Source organism: Rhineura floridana, chromosome 3 (genome assembly GCF_030035675.1).
Source record: "Rhineura floridana isolate rRhiFlo1 chromosome 3, rRhiFlo1.hap2, whole genome shotgun sequence".
Lineage (NCBI taxonomy): Eukaryota > Metazoa > Chordata > Lepidosauria > Squamata > Rhineuridae > Rhineura > Rhineura floridana.
In genome coordinates this window covers 38,474,286-38,493,702 of record NC_084482.1, presented here as the reverse complement: position 1 = coordinate 38,493,702, position 19,417 = coordinate 38,474,286, and the positions used below count along the sequence as shown (strand labels likewise).

Sequence of the window (19,417 nt, the reverse complement as noted above, 5' to 3'; positions counted from 1 at the left end):
TGGGGTTGGTTTTAGTTGGTGGATTTAGGAGTTGGTTTGGTTGGTTTTAGTTGGTGGGTTTAGGAGTTCATTGATTGGTTCTGGGTTTTGGAGGGTGGATTAAATTAGGCGGGTAGTGAGGCAGGTTATTGACAACTAGAAACATAAAGAGTAACGCATCTTATGAAACCACATGCTTGTTGACTATACCTTTAAGTAATCTTGTTATTCCCTGTGTATATAAATAAACATTTCTTGGTTTACCTAAACGCCTGATCCTTGGCTGGGTTTACACAGACCAGAAGGGTGGGCAGGGCATATACCAAGGTTGGGAAACAGTATCAATGGTGGCAGCGGTGAAGAGATAGTGTAACATCATCAGGTATCCAGAGCAACCCAGGGCTGTATTCTTTATAGGCACAAAGATACAGGGGGGTTGTGGCCTGCAAGTGCACCCAGACACAAAGTATCAATAGGCCAGGAGGAGACTAAGGCACAGTCTCAAGGCAATATTGTTTTACAAGGAGTGTCTGGTGGTGCTGCCTAGCAGTGGGATCTTGAGAGATCTTTGCTAGAGCCGGTGAGAGAACTGTTTAAAGACCAGGACCCTGAGGTGGGACCGTGACAAGGCAGTGACCACAGGCAGGATCCTAGCAGGTGGCGCCTGAGGTGGGATCCTGACAGGAAGGGACCTGACACCTACCAGTTCAGGATGACTGAGGAGTGATCCTATTCCTGTCCAATAAGCAAAACACGTAAACAGAATTGCAACATTAGAGTAGGAACAACAAACACACAGCATCAAAATGCAATTTTATTTTCAGCTTGCATTTAGAAATCCAGTAACTTCCATAAATAATTATTTCATTTCCTACAAATCTTTAACAAACTGACCTGCTTTCATCAAAAACAGCAGCTGCTTCATCTGTAGGCTTCTGGACTTTTTTCCTAATTAACGAAGACACTTTGTCTTTGCCTTTAAAAATAAAATATTGCCATATTAGCAATGAAGTATGGGCAGGTAATACTACTGCCCTAACTCTGTGCTGCATCATGAAGTAATAAAAGGAACAGATATAAATCTAGTTAATCACAAAAATAATTAATTGGGCACTGTATCTCAGATTCTCAAATGATTTAATAAAATGTTTTAATGTATACCATTTAATTTCCTTCATGATATAATAACTGCACAGATTATAGCTGAATTTCACAGTCCTACATTACACATAGTCATAGGACAGATATTCTCCCAGTTTCTACAACTCTTTAATTTTCTATAAGCACAAAACTACTCACAGTTCATTTCCCTACCTGAACAAACATGAGTAGCATAGAGCACATATTTAAGAAAAAGCAAATAAATTCATTTTAAGATTATTACCATAAGAATGTCTGATATTAATTTTGTAAAAAGTATTAGGAATTTTCACAACTCAGCACAAAATTACTGTGTGACTGTAGCTATTTAGCAGCTGCTCTTGAATTACCGTCAGCTTCGCTTTTAGTTCTCACAAGTTGCATAAGCATTTTTCTCCTTAGGCATACAAAACTGAGCCCAAACTCCCCAATTAACAGAAGAACATAGGCAACAGGGTTATGTTTAAACTACCTATGACACGTATATTTAAAAACTTTGATAGTTAGTGCTTAATGGCCAGATTAGGCAAGACCCTGGAGATCCAACAACAGATCATATTTCCTGTCTCTTTACAAAAAGCAGCTGGGAGGGGGGAATCCAGATCAAGACCCTTTCCCTTGAAGGATTTTCCTGACAGAAATTCCCCATACCACAGCTAGTACTACCTCAATAGAGCGTATAACATGCATCTCCCCCCATGCTGAAGTTATTTTCATTGGGCAAATAGTACAAGTTGAAAGAGCTAACCTTCGCCCCTAGTATCATGGTCCCAAGCTAAATAACTCCCACAACCAAATCTGTGGCTGCCTTTATGAAAACTTAAAACTCCAACCTTTCAATTTACTTTGACTCTATGATAGCTGCTTAATACCATACACATTGTCCCACTGTTCAGTACACTGTGGGATAGTACTTTCTCTGTGATGACACCCCGTCTGTGGAATGCCCTCCCCACTAAATTATTATGCCAATGTTGCTCACTTTTCAGTACCACTTGAAACCATATCTCTTTTCCCAGGCTTCTATGGCAGCTGCCATAGTAGCAAATGTAACGAGGACAGCTGCAAATTACTGAATTGTCTCTCTGCTTTTGCTAAAATGACTGTTAAAAAAATATTATTTAAATTGTGAGTTGTTTTATCATTGTTTATTTAACCCATGCTGGCATTATGAAGCAATGAAGGGTGGGCTAGAAACTGGAAAAGAATAAGATGGCTAAGTAAAATTGGATACCGTTTGATTTCATAGTTCTCTTCACATTTCCAGCCTTCTTCCCTAATACATCATTCAAGCTTTGCAGTTTCTTTGGTTTGTTCACACTTTTTGAAACAGTAGAGATGCTTGAATCAGGAATAATCACTGACTCCTGAGCACAAACAGAATAGATATTACTTGATTAATTAATATTACTACTGGAAATAGTTGCAGAATTTACTCAATATTTTTAACGACCTGTTTACTAGTGTAAACCTTCTCTTAAAATTCTTATAGTTTTATACTCTGATGCAATTTAAATATGCACATGGAGCCCTGCATGAAAAACACTCTTACCATTCACTTCCCTGTTAGATAATTCACACATTCTTAGTGCACAGAGGCTCCCAGACAAGCAAGTACATACTTGCATCAAGTTCTGTGCTTACACCTCAGTCCAGACATTAATTTTGTTATTTAAAATATCTATTAACTGCCGAAGATTGCAAGGTGGTGTACAAAACTGTGCAAACAATCCACACATCTTAAATATTTTAAAAACATGTAAATATAAATAAATGCAAAATGAAAGATCTAATACTAAATAACAAAAGCAATTCCAACAACTTGGATTTGGTTCCAATGTTCCTACTGCATTAGTTACTACTATTATATTTTAAATGAACATTCACATTTTCATACAAGCTTCTCCCTGTATTATATTGAATAAAAACAATCCTCTCTATAGAACCAGTGTGGTAGGCCAGATATAGTGCAGAGCTGCATGTGGGCACTTGAGCTCAATTCCTGCTCACCCTTAAATTCACTTGGTATCTTTGAACAAGCCACTTTCCCCTGGTCTCACGTGCCCATGTGTAAAGCAGGAATAGTGAATGACTTACTGGCCAGGGCTGCTGTGCAAATGACATATGGACTGGAGAGTACATTGCACAGATACAGTTAACTATCAGTTCAATTTTTCTAAAAAGGGTATTAAGCTTTCACTGAAGATGTCAGGATCTATTTTCATTATTCATAAAATTAATTTGGGATTGTTCAGCATTTACAGTCATCAATTTTATCACATTCATTAGAACATATACTAAAAAAAAGCTTTCAGACAAATTCATAGCAATGACTATGTTAAGTATACAATGTCATCACAAGTAATTTCAAACCCCCTGATGCTGCAGAATAGAGAAAGAGTCAGAGACAAACTATTGCTTAAAGCAAGTCAACTCTAACAGCAAAGATTATTCTATAAATAAGCTCAAATTTATGTACTTACTTCTGTGTTCTGTAACTTTTTCTTTTCAGCAAGGGCTTGTTGTCTAGAAGAGCGTCGTAGAGGTGTGTGTAATGTTTCTTCAATAATCCTTGTTGCTTTGTTATGCTGGAAAACCTTTGCTTTCTCAACCAATTTCCTTGCTTTGGATACATTGTTAGAAATGGAATTCATCTATCATAAAATTAAAAGTAACCATTAATGGACCAGGAGCAGATAAATGCTGTTGCTTGGATCTAAAGATGCACAAGTGGAAAGGATTTTCCTGCTACTCATTGAAGCCCCACTCCCCAAAGTTGCTCCTGAGGGCTGGGGGACTCTCCAGAGCAGCATGGGATATCACATGGAGCTGCAACAGGTAGGGGAAAATTGGTGAAAATTAGGCACCATGCCTTGTATAAACAGAAATGCTTTCTGCTCAGTAAAGCCCTATTGGATCAGAGCCACTGTATTTTGATATATAAAAAAGGGTAAATCTTTAAAACTATTTATGACATAAAAAGTGAAAATAATGAAATAATTATATTAACTATTTCTCCCTGGACAAAGAAATACTGTATATGTCAGTAATCAAAAATTGCTCTACCCAAGCATATGGGTCTATCTCAAGCACCTTTTCAAACAATACTTTCACTCCATGAACCTGTAAGTGCACCAAGATCAAAAGGGGTCCCAGATTTGCCCTCCTTACAAACACCATTCATTTGTGTAAACATAATGCCTGAACAGGAGATCCTGAGTGATAGCCAATGTAAGTCATAAAACAAACACATTGAAATCAAGTATGACTTTATTGGATATCACCCCAGCTTTATTTCAAAGCAAGATTTGGACTGCAGGGTCATGAAGATAGCATCTCCTAATTTGTTACAGCCTACGTGCAGCGAGGAAGTTGGAAAGAGGGCATGCAGAAGCATATGCTGCTTATAGAAGTAGTGAGCCTGAGGAGAAAGGAGAATATCATTTGAACAGCACAACAGAAATATTTGGTACATCATTCAAGGGCTTGCAACAACTTTTCACACTGAAATATTTCATACTACTGCACTGTCATATTCAAATGCTTAATTACAGTCCCATTTATTCAATACAATACCTTAACACTTTGTTGCATAAATCTTTCAGATGTATTAATTCGAGTGAATTTCATCCTGTGTGAGAAAAAAATCCCATTTATTATTTTTTTAAAAAATCACCCGTTCATACTGAAAAGAGCAAAGTGCTAAAGTTGCATATGTTCAGAGCTACCATTTCCAGATAAAATGTAGATGCCAAAACAAAAATGATTTGCACTCTAAAAATAATTTTACCTTATTGGGCTCTTTGAATCAAGGAGTTCTGTAATCATCTCAGCCTTGTACAAGTCACTTTTATTAAATGATTTGTTTGTTTTGGGAGTAGACGCCTGTACAGGGATAGCACCTAATTGGTTTTCAGCAACAGTCCCAGAAAACCTTGCTTTTTCTGGTGTAGTATCTATGGAACCCTGGCTTTTCTTTTGTCGTGGACTTCTCAATCCATTCTTTTCCTGAGACAATTTGCTTTGTGTCTCACTTGAAGTGGTTCCCTTAATTTGATCATCAGCATCATTGTTCTGGTTTTCATTAGTATTTAAGTCTTTCTCCTTTGCTTCCAGTGTCACCTTTTTCCTGCTGAGCTTGTTATTTCTTACTTTGGTACGATCCCTTTTGCTACTATTACTATGGGAATCACCACAAACAAAATCAGATGTTATTTCATTTCCTAGTTTTTTATTAGAAACACTTTCAAATTCTTCCATTTCCAGTTTGTGTTTTGAAGATTTTTCTGCTACTTCCTTCTGTTTACCAGGTCCTTTTTTAGATCCATTTTTTGCTGCATCAGATTCTGGTTGTCTAAAAGCTTTCATAAACTGGTACCTTTCTTCTGCAGTACATTTTGACTTCACAGTCTCTGAACCTGTAGTTTCTAATACAGCCAGCTCTAACTCTTCTTCGGCTATCACCACATTAGATTTTCGCTTATGAGTAATTTGCTCAGCATATGCCACTTCTGGGGCAGACAGACTGCTTTGTCTTTTAGCTTCTTTGGTTTTTTGCTTTAAAAAGATAGAGGCTATTTTCCTAGAGAAGGGAGACTTTGGAGGGACAGAATGAATTTGTGCAAGGACAGTTACTTTCTTAAGTGGGAGCTGCTGTGCAGTTTGGCAATTGACTGTTTCATAGGATGCACTGGAACTATCTGGTGTTTGTGCTTCTGGAATTTGATCAACTTCATTTTCACCTTGGCTTTTTAGAAAGTCTTCAAATGATACAGTTACTGTACAATCATTTAAAAGTGGTGTTTCATGTGCATTAGTCTCAGGATGCAGAATATTTTCTATGCTTTTATTTCCTGGCCCACTAGTAGATACAAGTTGTTTATCATCAACTTCTTTGCATTGATCCTTATGTAGCATTTCAGCGGAAAAGCTTTCATACAACTCCATGTCATCTTTGTGTTTCCGTTTCTTTGTTCTTTTCACGTTGCTCTTTATTCCATCCCCATCTGTCTTCATTTTTCCTTCTTCATTTTTGTAGCTAACAGTGCTGAGAGGCTTTTTGCTGCAATCATTTAACATTTCTTCCACATTTGTGGGCCCAAGCATCGCAGAAACACTGTAACCCATGAAACTAGTTCTAGAGTCCTCTTCTTTTGGACTGAGATATTCTCTACTATTATCGCTATTAATTTCTATCACAAGGTCATGCCCAACTGATTTCATTTCTTTTAGTTTATGATTTAAATTACATCTCTTCCCTCTCCTCTTAAGCCTTGACAAAGCTTTTGAAGAATTTTCCAAGGATGATCTGTTTGTTTGGCTTTCCTTCTCTGTCACAGGTGAAATAATCTTCTCATTTATGGGGGAAGTTTTTTTAAAATAATCCATTATATTGTTGGACTTCGGTGGTGACAACACTCTATCAACGTTTTTTCCTAATGGTGAAAAATATTTTGTAATTGCTTTAATTGAAGGATCATCTTCTTTCCGTTTCTTACATGGCTATAAAGGAAAAGCAAAGTTGTTTTATATAAACAAATGCTAGCGTGAGAATTCTTCATGTACTTATCTCTTATCTGTCTTCTTCCATATTCAGAAAACAAATTGTCTAACATGCTTGTTATGCTTATTATTCAAAAGTTACATGCTTTTCTATTTTTTTTAAAAAAGGGGCAACAAAGCAAATTCCAGAGGAAAGCCATGTTGATTGTTAACAGAAATATAAAAATGAGCTTTGACCTATCCTATACATGTCTGCTCAGAAACCTTTAAGCTGGACATATTTTTACAGCAGATTGTCACCTATGAAGGTAGGTTTAATGAAATACCCAATGTCTGAAAAAAGCAAATGTAATAGCAAAGGCAAACTCAAAGCTTTTTAAACTGACATGAACTTTAGTGCTTATTTTGAAGACCTTGGGAATATTATTACAAACACAAGTGACATGCATTTTTCTAATTTTATATATATATAAAACCATAGTATTGAGCTCAGACCTGAACACAGAATTGGGCTCAGACCTGGGAACCTCAGAGTTCAGCTTTGCAGAACACAAAGGACAATATAAATATATTCAACCACCTGGACTCTCAGCTGATACTTCCTCACCCTCCTCTTCCCTACTTATTCCTCACCCTGAGCCTTAGGATCACAGTGGGATGTTCAACAGTTAAGCTGGACTGTGACCAGCATTCCCTACTGAGAAGCCTACAGGGCTCTTTTAAAAACAACAACATACATACATTTACTTTGAAAGATGATCCCTTTGAGAACAGGGGAGATAGCTACCGTGCAGACAATAATAATGGTCAGAGTTTAACAAGGTTGCTACGTTTTCTCCGTTACAGACTCCTAGCCCTCTCTCACCCAGCACTACTGTTTCCAGGATTTCCTGCTGACAGAAAATGAGATATTAAACCAGTTTAACTCCACCGTGCGAATACACCCTCAGCAGCATTACAAATAAAGCGGTTCACTTGAGGCCTCCTGTGTGATCTTTCATATTGTACAAGGGACATCTGTACTGGAAACTTTCCTCACCTATCCTACCAACTCCAGTGAAACAGCAAAAACCACCATCTTAGATCTTCTCTCATCTGACTTTTTTGAAACAACTTTTAAGCCACCGATTTATTTATTTGTTTCAATGCAGACAAACATGACATGACAAACATGAAGACACGCCCGATTTAGTCGTATAGATCTTCATTCGGACTAACAGAAACACCGAGATCGTAGAAAAAAGGCTTGTGCAGTGGTGGAGCGTTACTGTTAACCCTTATTTTTGCCATTCCGAACTGACATCTCTAATCCGTCCCCTGGCGCCCGTGGGAAGCCGTCTCGCAACCCTCCCTCCAAACCAAGCCGTTCCCAACTCATTTCGCTTACACGCACAGCCCGCGAAGATAGAGAAAGCTGCCCCTGCCCTCTCACCTGAATGTCTCCGCCGGTTGGGGAAGCCGCAGCTTCCGCGGCCATAGCCATTCTCCCCACCATCTGCCTTCCCCGTAACGGCCGGCGATATTGTCCCTCAGAGCCGACAACAGGTCTTCGGAGGCATGAGGAAACCGCTCGTGTTTCCTCCCCCTCTCCGCTGCCTACTGACTCTCGCCGGCCACTCAGCGGGAGAAGCCTGTCAGAAATTCGCGCGGCAGGCAACAATCAGGCAAAACTAGAAAAGCGCGCGCGGGACGGACGCCGAGGATTGTGTGACTTTGAAGGGGAGGGGCGTGCGCCGGTGGAGGTCACGTGACAGGGGAGCATAGAACAAGGGTGGAAGGTCCCGCCTGCTTCGCCAAGTCGCGCGAGCCTAAAGGTTCTCAGCCTGGCTACCGAAAGGAAGCCTAAACTACAGCCTAGTAGTTCATTCATGACTTGTATGTTTCCTCCCGATTTATTTCCCTGTTGCCTCCTTTTTCTGTTCAGCTGTCTTCCCAAGAACTTGGTCCTGCGGTTATTTGTAACCTTTACCTCTCCACGGGAAAACTCCATGTGCAGAATTGTTCAACTACTGTAACTATGATTCTGTTCACTAATAGGCAAAAAACCTTGTGGTTTAAGAACATATCTATAGCCAACAGACATTTCTATCAAACTTTAAAAAGCAGGGAAATTGGGCAGCTGTAGTGAATGCACTGGGGGAGCGGGAGACCTGACCACCTTTCTGAGATAATGCAAACAATTTGGGTTGGTCTTTCACAGTCCAGTCCACTTCCTGTGTAGCTTGGAAGAATTTGGTAACATATTAGCATATGGTGAGTGGGGGCAATACCTGCCATCTCCAAAGATGGAGAATTACAGTTTTGTATGTTTGTTGGCGTTCTTCTTACTTGGCTTCTTTTCTGTGTTACTACTGTTCCTACAGAGAATCTAACCTAGAAAATTATATTTCTCTCATTATTCATCATAGAAATCTGTGTCAAATTTATTTTTATTAATTGCAAAGCCTTTTTACTGGTCAATGTCATATGATGATGAAGATAGCCTTTTGTGTTGCAAACTGGATGTTATGCTCTATTACTATTTTGGCTGCATTAACAGTTGAATCTGATGTAAAATCAGATGGATTACAATATGTTGCTACATAAGCAATGACTCCAGCTGTTGGGGGGGGAACTTGGCCTGCCCAAGATGCATGTTATTAGCCTACTATGCTTAAACTACTCCACTTAAGGAAAGGTGGGCATGGTCAATTAAAAACATAGAGCACACCTAGACTTTTGCTAGAATATATTTCACCTCCCAATGTTTGATCTTGTGTAAACTGAGATACTTCTCATGTCCAAAGGAAACTATTCTGCAGAAGTCAGTGCCATTATTCCACAATTGTTTTTGGAGCTTTTTTTTAGTATTGCAAAGTGTTCCTGTAGTTCACATATTCACAGAAACAGAAGCAAAAGAGAACTACTATAGGAAACGTCACTAAAATTGCAAAGTAAATAAAACATATTTAAAGTGATTATCTGAACTATATCAACTATTTTAATATTGTTGTTTCCTGCTAAAACAAGATCAGCACAGCACATGTCTTTTTTCTGTTATTTGGGCTGACTGCAGGTGTTGGCACTACTCACCATATGCTCAGAGGCACATGTTACCAAATTCTTCCAAGCTACACAGGAAGTGGACTGTGAAAGACCAACCCAAATTGTGTTTGCATTTTGATAAATTTGTAGGGCAGTACAATATCTCAGATAGGTCGGGTTTCCTGCTCCCCTGGTGCATTCACTATAGCTGCCCAATTTCCCTGCTTTTTAAAGTTTGATAGAAATGGCTATAGATACATTCTTAAACAGCAATGTTTTTTGCCTATTAGTGAATTTCCCTACTTTTTAGCCCAGGAGGTAAGAAATGGGATCCTGTGCAAGTCTGCTGAGAATGGACTGATCATTTGCATGCTTATTGAGTTCAGTGGGATTTACTCCCTGCAATCTTGCTTAGGATAGGTAAAACTGACCATGGGGAGGGAAGCCTGGAGTGGGCAGGGGAGGAGGAAGAAGAGGAGAGGAGAGGAAGAAGGGAGGAGGCAGAGGAGAGGGGAAGGAAGGGAAAGGCAGGTCTGATCATTTGCATGCTTATTGAGTTCAATGGGATTTACTTCTGTGCAGTCATGGCTAGGATAGGTAAAACTGACCATGGGGGGGAGAAGGAGGGGGAGGGGAGAGTTGAGGGAAGGAAGAAGGGGGGAGGAGGGGGAGGGGAGAGTTGAGGGAAGGAAGAAGGGGGAGGGGAGCAGAAGGAGGGGGGAGGAGGGGGAGGGGGGAGTTGAGGGAAGGAAGAAGGGGGAGGGGGAGCAGAAGGAGGGGGAGGAGGTAAGGGGCAAAAGGGAGGTGATGGGAGGGGGGAGGGAGGGCAGGTTTGATCATTTGCATACTTTTTGAGTTCAATGGGATTTACTCCCATGAAATAATGCTTGAAATTGAAATGGACTGCCTTCAAGTCGATTTTGATTTATGGCGACCCTATGAATAGGGTTTTGAAGGTAAGTGGCATTCAGAAGTGGTTTAGTATTGCCTTCCTCTAAGGCTGAGAGGCAGTGAATGGCCCAAGGTCACCCAATGAAATTCATGGCTGTGTAGGGATTTGTATCCTGGTCACCCAGGTTGTAGTCCTAGGATAGGTAAAACTGACCATGGGGGAAGGAGGAGGAGGAGGAGGGGTGGAGGGGGCAGAGGGGTGGAGGGGATTGGAAGGGGATGGGGGAGGGATAGAGAGGGGGCAAGAGGGAGGGGATAGGAGGGAGGAAGAAGGGAGGGCAGGGTTGATCCCTTGCATGCTTTTTTAGTTCAGTGGGATATACTCTTGTGCAATCATGCTTAGGATAGGTGAAACTGACCTGGGGGAGGGGTGGGGGGGAGGGGAGAGGAGGGGGATTGAGTGGGTGGGCAATGGGAAAGCCCCCTTCCTTTCCAAAAGGAAAACACTGTAAACAGTATCATTCTTTTTCAGGGTTTCCCCCACCTTTTTATTCTACAGCAGGCACATGTAGCCTCCTACCCAAATTGAAACCAAAGCTGTCCCTGGCCACGTCCACACCAGACTGTTATTTCACTTTAGGCAGTCATGGCTTCTCTGAACGAATCCTGGGAAATGTAGTTAGTGAAGGGTGCTGAGAGTTGCTAGGAGATGCTCTGTTCCACTCACAGAACTTCAGTCAGAGCATCTTACTGTTAAACCACTCTGGCCACTGGAGCTCTGTCAGGGAAATAGGAATCTCCTCTCAGCACCTTTCACAAACTAGATTTCCCAGGATTCTTTGGGGGAAACTATGACTGTATCACATGAAATCAAAGTCTGGTGTGGATGTGGTCCCCTGATTAGGCAAGCCTAGCAGCTGTGAGTCTGTCTTTTAGAACACTGACAGTTGGTTCTTACTGAGCATGCCCGACATTATCATTGCATCCAACCAAATGTTCTTAAATTAATTAAAAATCAGCCAGGCATTTTTTAAACCTTTAAACTGCAGAAGATGAAGGTAAGAATATGAGGCAAGGTCAGTTATAGGATTAGAGGTACTCTGTGAACATGGCTCATTTTTAATTAACTTCAACAGATTTTGAGAACTCTGGCAGAAAAAAGTCCAAAAGGGGTCTGTTTCTCTCTCTCTCTCTTTTTACACTTTGAACTCTCAATTCTCTCTGACTGTTTTGTGTACCACCATGCAAATTTAGAGGGTTGTTAAGCAAGTGTTTCTGAGTTCAGGACTGTTTTGTAAGGTTTTGTTTTGAAATGAGCTTATGGAAAGGATCAGAATGGCATGGGGGGCATTTTCCATTTAACATTGCGGAATGCGAAAAATCCATGCTGACTTTAGTATACAGCTATTCTCATGGCTGTATAATTCATTTAGGGCTCCTTTGAGACCAGGGTTGTCTCTTTCATAGGCATTATTTATTTGACGATTCTATGAGCCTGATGAATGAAATGCTACTCCCAAATATCTATAGGATGTGACCTGTTCACTTGTATATTCATTTATCTGCCATCTGTGCTTAATTCTCTTCTTAGTAAAAAACAGTACCTTGGTCTTAGTATAGTTAACAGACAACAGTTTGTTTTTGCAATAGGAGTCTAATGCTCTTAAAAGACACCTCAACCCTATGCATGTCAGAGACAGAAGGACCGCATCATCTGCATAAAGCAGAATTGACACGGATCTGGATGCCAATTTAGGGGGGTGAAGATTGGCATCTGTTACTTTTTTGACCAAGGAATTAATGTAGAAGTTAAACAGGGTAGGGGCCTGGATACAACCCTGTTAACTCCATTGGAAGTTGGAATGGGACCAGACAGATGGCCAACTCGGTCACATTTTACCTGCAAACGAGTGTTTTCGTAGAGACTACGAATAAATGTTAGTAATTGCCTATCAGTGGAAGCCTCAATTTCCCCATAATCTATCCCCACCTCATTTTTTTACCAGAAAAGCAGACAAACTGGCATAACCGCCCATTGCAAATTAAAATACTTCCAGTTGTCATGAACAGTCTTATTGACTGAACAACACTGAAAGCCAAATGCATTTTGACCCCACAATCTTCAGTGGCACATTTTGAAATGGAATAATTGCTTCAGAGTGAATCCAGAATGCAGAGTGTTTATATCAGGGCGTATGCAGGGCCTGATTAAGCTGAGGAGGGCCCCTAGGCTGATTGGTGTTTGGGGGGCCCTTCTCCTCTTAGGCACGCTTCAGCCCCTTAGGGAAACCTCGGCCGCCATCTTGATTGATGGCAAACCGCAAAAACAGTGGAGAAAAAGGTAAGTGAAGCGGGGGGATGGCGGGCGGTTTGGAAGCTCATCCCGCAATCCGCGGCTCCTGTCCTGCTTCCACGGATCGTCAATGCCCCACAGGCCCCCAAGAGCTCTGGGCCCCTAGGCTTCAGCCTACTAAGCCTAATGGATAATCCGCCCCTGGGCATATGATCTTTAAAAATAACGTTGTAAAATAATTTTATATTTGCATCTTATTTAGGTTGCATTTTCTTCTATTATTGGGTTCAAAAGTAATTTTATCATATTGCTATTTTCATACGTGAGGATATTAAAGGTTTTTTGTCCTGACCATACTGGCTTAAAGGTCTAAGCAGCCTGAGATTATTCCTCTTCCTTTGTTTGACTCTGGTTTTTAAATCACACACCATATTTTCGTTATATTATTTTAAGGTGAATAAAATATTTGCTGGAGTAATGACGGCGACTGCTAAAACAGTAAACCAAACTCCTTTGAAAACTAAGATTGCAATCATATCTATGACAGTAAATCCATTGTTTTAATTTTCTATTTGTACCCCGCCCTGAGATCGCTTTGCGACGAAGGGCGAGCTAAAAATATTTTGAATAAATAAACAACCTATTACACGTAAGCCTGTCCCCGTTTATCTGCCCGCCTTCAGAAAAAAAAGTGCAAGAAAGAGGGAGAGCGCAAGTTCTGAGATCACGCCCTTTTCCTGCCCTTTCACGGCTGGAAACCCGGATGTTGGGCTCTTCCGTGTGTGAGGCCGCTGCCAGTAGTAGGTCTATCGCGGCCTGCCATCCTCGTCGCTGAACGACGGTTAGCTGGCGACAGCGGAATGGAACTGGAGACGGAGGCGTTGTTGCTGGAGGCTCGCGAGAGCATCGAGGCGGCGCGTACCTATCGCCGTGAGTTGCAACAGCGCCTGAAGGGGCTGCATCTAGCCCGCCAGCAGGTAACGGAGTGGGCGTGCTTCTGCTCGAGCACAGTCTGGCGGGGACCCGTCCTGTGAAGATGGTGGGGGTGAGCGGGCGCGAGGTAAAACCTGGGGGATGCACGCCCTTCCGCAGTGCATTGAGCCCTTCTAGGCTAGGGCAGGGAAATGCGTTTCTCTGTTCAGTACGGCGAAATGCTCTCTGCTCGAATATTTCAGCTCTTGCCTCAGACTGCAACTGCCGGAGTATCATTGCAAAATTCTCTTAAGGTGCTCGAGACAGCTTGGTGGAGTATTAAACTGAGTTACCATACTCGTCTGTTGCTGGCACGGCTTCTGTGCCTTCAACAGCTGCTGCGCAGGCATGACATTCCGCACCTCCTAACATCGCTCCCTGCTCTTTTTTGCATAGTGTGGCTGCTTCAAGGGATGGCATTCAGCGGGAAGGCAGTTACCATTTCAGCAACTGAGATCGAGCGTACTGTATGGTTTGAAGCGTTTTGGATCCAAAGGGAGGGACAGAGGAAAGCCTTTGCATGCTGGCAAGAACCATGGTGACTTCTCCCAGGGCAAATATCAATACCCTGATCAATAACCATTTCCATCCCTGGATTGTTGTGTGGATAAAGATTAAAACACACTTTGCCACTTTAAGTGTGTGAGAGGAATAGTTTCATGCTTTAAGGAAGTAACAACCAAACAGGAATGATTTAAAAACACATACAATGAATGTGTCTCTTTCTGTTGCTGTACAAAGCAATTTTCAAATGTTTTTCTATTTTTAAATGAAATCCTTGGTTGTTTTGATTACAAGAAGAACTGCGAGCATGACCCCCATAGGAGATAGTTTTTAATGGACCCGGACAGCTTGAAATGCAAATCAACTCTTGTGCCTCTTCAGTAGATAGGAATGAAATAGATCATAATCTGTTTCTTGTCCTTTTCTAAAAGTTCAAAGCCATTTTTGCCACTTTAAAACCAGATTAGTTAAATGTGGAATTAAATTATATAAAATACCATTTTAAAAGCAATTTCAATGAATATAGTGTCCAGAAGGGTAGCCATTTTAGTCTGTGTTGCAGCAGAAGCAACAAAGATGTTTGTGGCACCTTAAAAATTAACAGATTTATCATGGACTACAGTCCACTTCATCCAATGCATGAAATATTATCCCCAGTTACAGGCTCCCTTTGAAATTCCTTTGTTCAAGGATGGCCACCTTATGATCAGTAGCAGAAATCAGTTTATTGAAATCTTTGCCTGTTTCTGAATACTGCCATTTCTGATGTGCCCATTAATTCTTTTCTGTAGGCACTGGCCTGTTTGCCCTTTCTGGAATGGCACTACCTCATTGTAGTGTGAAACAATAAGTGGGTTAAAAATAAGAGATTGGAGCATCTTCCATATGAAAAAAGGGTTTTTGGTTTGGAAAAAAATCTTCACAGAGCACAAAGTTAATTGGGTTCACTGCCACAAGATGTTGGAATAGCTAATGGCTTGGGTACCTTTAAAGGGGGAAATTCATGAAAGATAGGCGTATCAGTGTCTTTTAGGAATGATATAGCTAAATGAAACCAAACTGTTCAGAGGCAATATGTTGCTGAAGGCCAGTTGCTATGGGGCAAGAGCCAACAAACCTGCTGGCAAACTTCCTCGGAACCCTAGTTGGTCATCTCTGGTTGGTGAACCTTTGGCAGTCTTATCTAGCAGGGCTGCTCTTATGAGGTCTGCAGTCTGATCCAAAGTACATTTACTCTGAAATGTCTCATTGGTTTTGGTGAGATTTTCTTCTAAGAAAGTTGGTGTTATATTGTTCTAAAAATTTCCTAAGGCTGAAATCTAATTGTCCTCATCAAGCTACGATTTGGAAAAGTGTTTACTGTTGTCACACAGGGTTGTACAACAGCCTGCCCTGACTGCCACACTGTAAGCATCTTTTGAAACTGCTTGAAAGCATGTGTTGGTGATGTGACTACTGAGCCGAGAAAAACAAAACCCTGTACTGCACGTGCTTCTTGTGGCCTTATGATAGAATTAGCTTGATCGTTCTAACATTTAGTTTATTGGTCTTGCCTTCAATTGAACTATTGTGGTGCTCACATATCTGACCTCACTAGGGTGAATACTTCATGTGATTTCAGTTACAGGCATACCCCGGTTTAATGTATGCAATGGGACTGGAGAGTATACTTTAAGCGAAAATAACCTTTAAGTGAAGCAATTGTCTTCACTTGTACTGCATGCAATCACCACTAGATGGCAGCGGCGTCATGCCAATAAAGTATACGTTATTGCGAAGCGCGCAAACGTTAAGCGGGGTATGGGGACGAATGGAGCATGTACGTTATAGCGGGGCAACGTTAAGCGGGGTATGCCTGTAGTTATTGTGAAGAGCTGGAGACATATAGATATATGTGTCAGAGGGGCTTAAGAGAGGGGGGAAGAACGAGACTGGGTGTTTGGTCTGAAAGTGTTAATGCAGTTCTTGTTCTCTATGTAGCAATGAACTTAACAAAATTCAATAGCTGAAGGTTTTTCATAGACTTCCTCAACCCGCTGTCTCAGCTCTCTCTTGGAAATGGCTAAAAATCTAGGATGCAGTTCAATATTTTGACCGCTGTGCATCACTGTAATTTTTGTATAAAGCTTTGGCTCTGAAGCCATAATTCTGTGAGTGTGGGTGTGCCTTTGAAGTTACCACATTTGGATGGTCAGGGCAGGATTAAGTAAAACTAGGATTGTTTTATTTAGAAGGAAAGGTAGGAGGTGCTGGTTGATTAGCATATCTATGATAATGTGGCATGAACCCAGGTGACATCTGGCTCCATTGGCACCTGTTGTTAACTGGATTGCAAATGGTGACAAAGCAGAAATTGCTGAGAAGTCTGTGTTTAGGGTGGGATATATGAGGGCTGGGACACAGCTCACGTTATGGCCTCAACGTAGATATGAACATACTACTAACTTGTGTGTCAGATTATTCTGGTGGGGGAGAGGAAGGAATATATAACGTAAGCTTCTTGGTCAGAATTCTTGCCATTTTTAGGAAGCAAGTAAGTCATTTTGAGAGATGATATTCCATTCAGCTTTATTCCCCGCTCCCTTGTAGGGATGTGTTTTATGACGTTGATCCTCTAACCTCAGAAATAAGGTGTAAGCCCTGTTGGTGCCTTCTGTTTATATTAGGGCTCCAGGTCGGCCTGCCAAGTGGCTGCCTTAAATTCTATCCCTGTTGCAAGTGAATTGTGTATAATAACAGTTTACCATGTTGATTGGCTGCCATGTTGTTTGCCTTCATACTGCTCTAAACTGGAACCAATCAGTTTTCATATGGTAGCATTTTGTGTAAAGGGGGCTTATGTGGTGTTTTCCATGGTACATAGTTTAATGTCACAGTGGGGAATCCCTGGCCCTTCAGAAGTTGCTGGACTACAGTTCCCATAATTGCTGACCGTTTGCCATACTGGCTGGAGCTGATAGGAATTGAGTTCAAGAATATCTGGAGAGCTGCAGGTTCTTCATCCCTGGTTTAGAGGACACAGATAAAAGTTGTTTCTTCTGAGTCACATTGGAAGAGTATCTTCAATTTTCAAAGTGGAACATACAAAAGAGCATACTCCAGAAGCAGCCTTGGAGGTTGCATACCTATTCTGGGGAGCTGATATATGTGGGTCAATGGCTGAGTATTTAGCTCTTCTAACAACAACTCAAAAAGCAACCTTTAACAAGGTTGAAGAACTCTCAGGTGCTTGAGAATTTGATGGGATCTGAAATACTTTAAATTCTTAAAGGATTGTAAGAAGATCTCAAAATCTTAGATACCATAATATTTTTTTAAAAAAGGAGCCAGTTTGACATGTACCAGCACCAACCTTGTACTGTTCATGGAAAAAAATAGTCAACATTTTTAGGCATCAGCATAAAATGTTAAGCTGCCTGTGCAATCAAGAATTATGAGTTATGAAACTGGCTTGTTTAAACAAACCATGGTTAACATTAACTGCAGTTTAAGATTTCAATTATACACTAAACCATGGTTAATTGAACTCAGAAGTAAAATCTTCTGACATCCACCTTGCGGCTGTGCTGGAGGAGAGTGGGGAGCACACAAGCCTAAAGCTTGCTGCAACACATTCTCATCACAACAAACTATGTTTTAGCGCAGGTGTAGGGAACCTCCAGTTGTTGCTGAACTACAACTCCCACAATCCCTGGCCATTGACCATGCTTGCTGGGGCTGATGGGAGTTATTGTTCAACAACATCTGGAGAGCTAGAGGTTCTCCACACCTGGTTTAGCAGGTCATCTGAACTCAGCCACTGCCTTCTCTGTAGTAAAGAGAGTGTCATAAAATTTTATTGGATAAATGAAAACTAAACTTCTTGGATCATTGTTGATTGCTTTCTTGTTGTTCTGTTAGTTTTGTGCCTTCATCAATGGCCAAACAGTGTTGTTTTCATTTATCCAATATTTTCATGGCACTCTGTTCACTGCAGAAGCGGCAGCATTTAACTACAACTGCTTATCGCTAAAACTTCTCAGACTTTTGGCGCCTGTTCCTGCCAACCTTTGTTGGTGCCAGATAAATGTTTGCTGCAAAATCCAGTTGCTATTTGCCCTTGTATTTGTGCATCTAATCTCTCTAATCGAAACAACTGTAGGTTGATCGTCATAATGACTTAATAAGAACATAAGAAGAACCTGTTGGATCAGGCCAGTGGTCAATCTAGTCCAGCATCCTGTTCTCACAGTGGCCAACCATATGCCTGTCGGAAACTTGCAATCGGGACCTGAGCACAAGAGTGTTCTCCCTCCTGCAGTTTCCAGCAACTGGTATTCAGAAGTATACAGCCTCCGACTGTGGAGGCAGAGAGTAGCCATTGTGCCTAGTAGCCTTTGATACCCATATCCCCCATGGATTTGTTTAATCCTCTGTTAAAACCCTCCCAGTTGATGGCCATCACTGCCTCCTCCGGGAGCGATTTCCATAGCTTAACTGTGCACTGTGTGAAGAAGTACTTTCTTATATCTCGCCTGAATCTTTTAGCGTTCAGCTTCACTGGATGTCCACACATTCTAAGGTTATGAGTAGGGAAAAAACCTCTCTGTCTACTCTTTCCATGCCATACATAATTTTATAAACGTCTGTCCTTTTTTGATGGACTGAGGTTCATGCTGGGAAATAGCCACATGGTGACTCTGAGGCCAAATGTAAATCTGAACTTAGAGAATGTCAACAGCCAGTGTGGTGTAATGGTTAGAATGCCACCCAAGACTCCTACTAGGAGGAAGGGCGAGATATAAATCGAATAAATAAATAAAATATTGAGCTTGGACTGGAGGTCTGGGTTCAAAACTGCATTCAACCATGAAGCTAACTGAGGCTGCAGTCCTATACCCACTTACCTGGGTATATGCTCCATTGAACTCAGAAATATTTCCTTCTGAGTAGGCATGGTGAGTAACCTTGTGTTTGTTACAGCATTCTTTTTCTTGTCCTTATCCTCCATCGGCTGTAACTTCCCTGTACCTACATACTCTAGCAATCCTAGGACAATAGAGCTCGCGGTGGGGGGGGGATTGACTTTGAAAGGACATGTTGTTATATAGTAAATACCATATAAAACATAGG

General features: G+C 41.2%; 2 protein-coding genes across 9 annotated transcripts in view; one reads left to right on the top strand and one right to left on the bottom strand.

The window, feature by feature from the left end:
- ATAD5 (ATPase family AAA domain containing 5) overlaps positions 1-8,344 on the bottom strand; it is a 46,198-nt gene extending 37,854 nt beyond the window's left edge. For all 5 annotated transcript variants that reach the window (XM_061615347.1, XM_061615344.1, XM_061615345.1 and 2 more), the window contains exons 1-6: positions 8,054-8,344; positions 4,910-6,621; positions 4,696-4,750; positions 3,603-3,773; positions 2,354-2,486; positions 874-955 (exon numbers count right to left, since the gene is read on the bottom strand). In XM_061615347.1, coding sequence (XP_061471331.1) covers positions 874-955; positions 2,354-2,486; positions 3,603-3,773; positions 4,696-4,750; positions 4,910-6,621; positions 8,054-8,116 — 2,216 coding nt within the window. In that variant the 5' untranslated portion in view covers positions 8,117-8,344. The remainder of the gene's footprint in view (positions 1-873; positions 956-2,353; positions 2,487-3,602; positions 3,774-4,695; positions 4,751-4,909; positions 6,622-8,053) is intronic.
- A 132-nt stretch (positions 8,345-8,476) lies between these two features.
- Positions 8,477-19,417, top strand: part of CRLF3 (cytokine receptor like factor 3) — a 47,217-nt gene continuing 36,276 nt past the window's right edge. Inside the window, exons 1-2 of one of the 4 annotated variants that reach the window (XM_061615351.1) lie at positions 8,477-8,496; positions 13,513-13,806. In XM_061615351.1, the coding sequence (XP_061471335.1) occupies positions 13,690-13,806 (117 nt within the window). In that variant the 5' untranslated portion in view covers positions 8,477-8,496; positions 13,513-13,689. Of the gene's footprint in view, positions 8,497-12,771; positions 12,878-13,512; positions 13,890-14,207; positions 14,340-19,417 lie in introns of those variants that run through there. The other 3 variants (XM_061615350.1, XM_061615352.1, XM_061615353.1) reach the window with 3 other exon arrangements.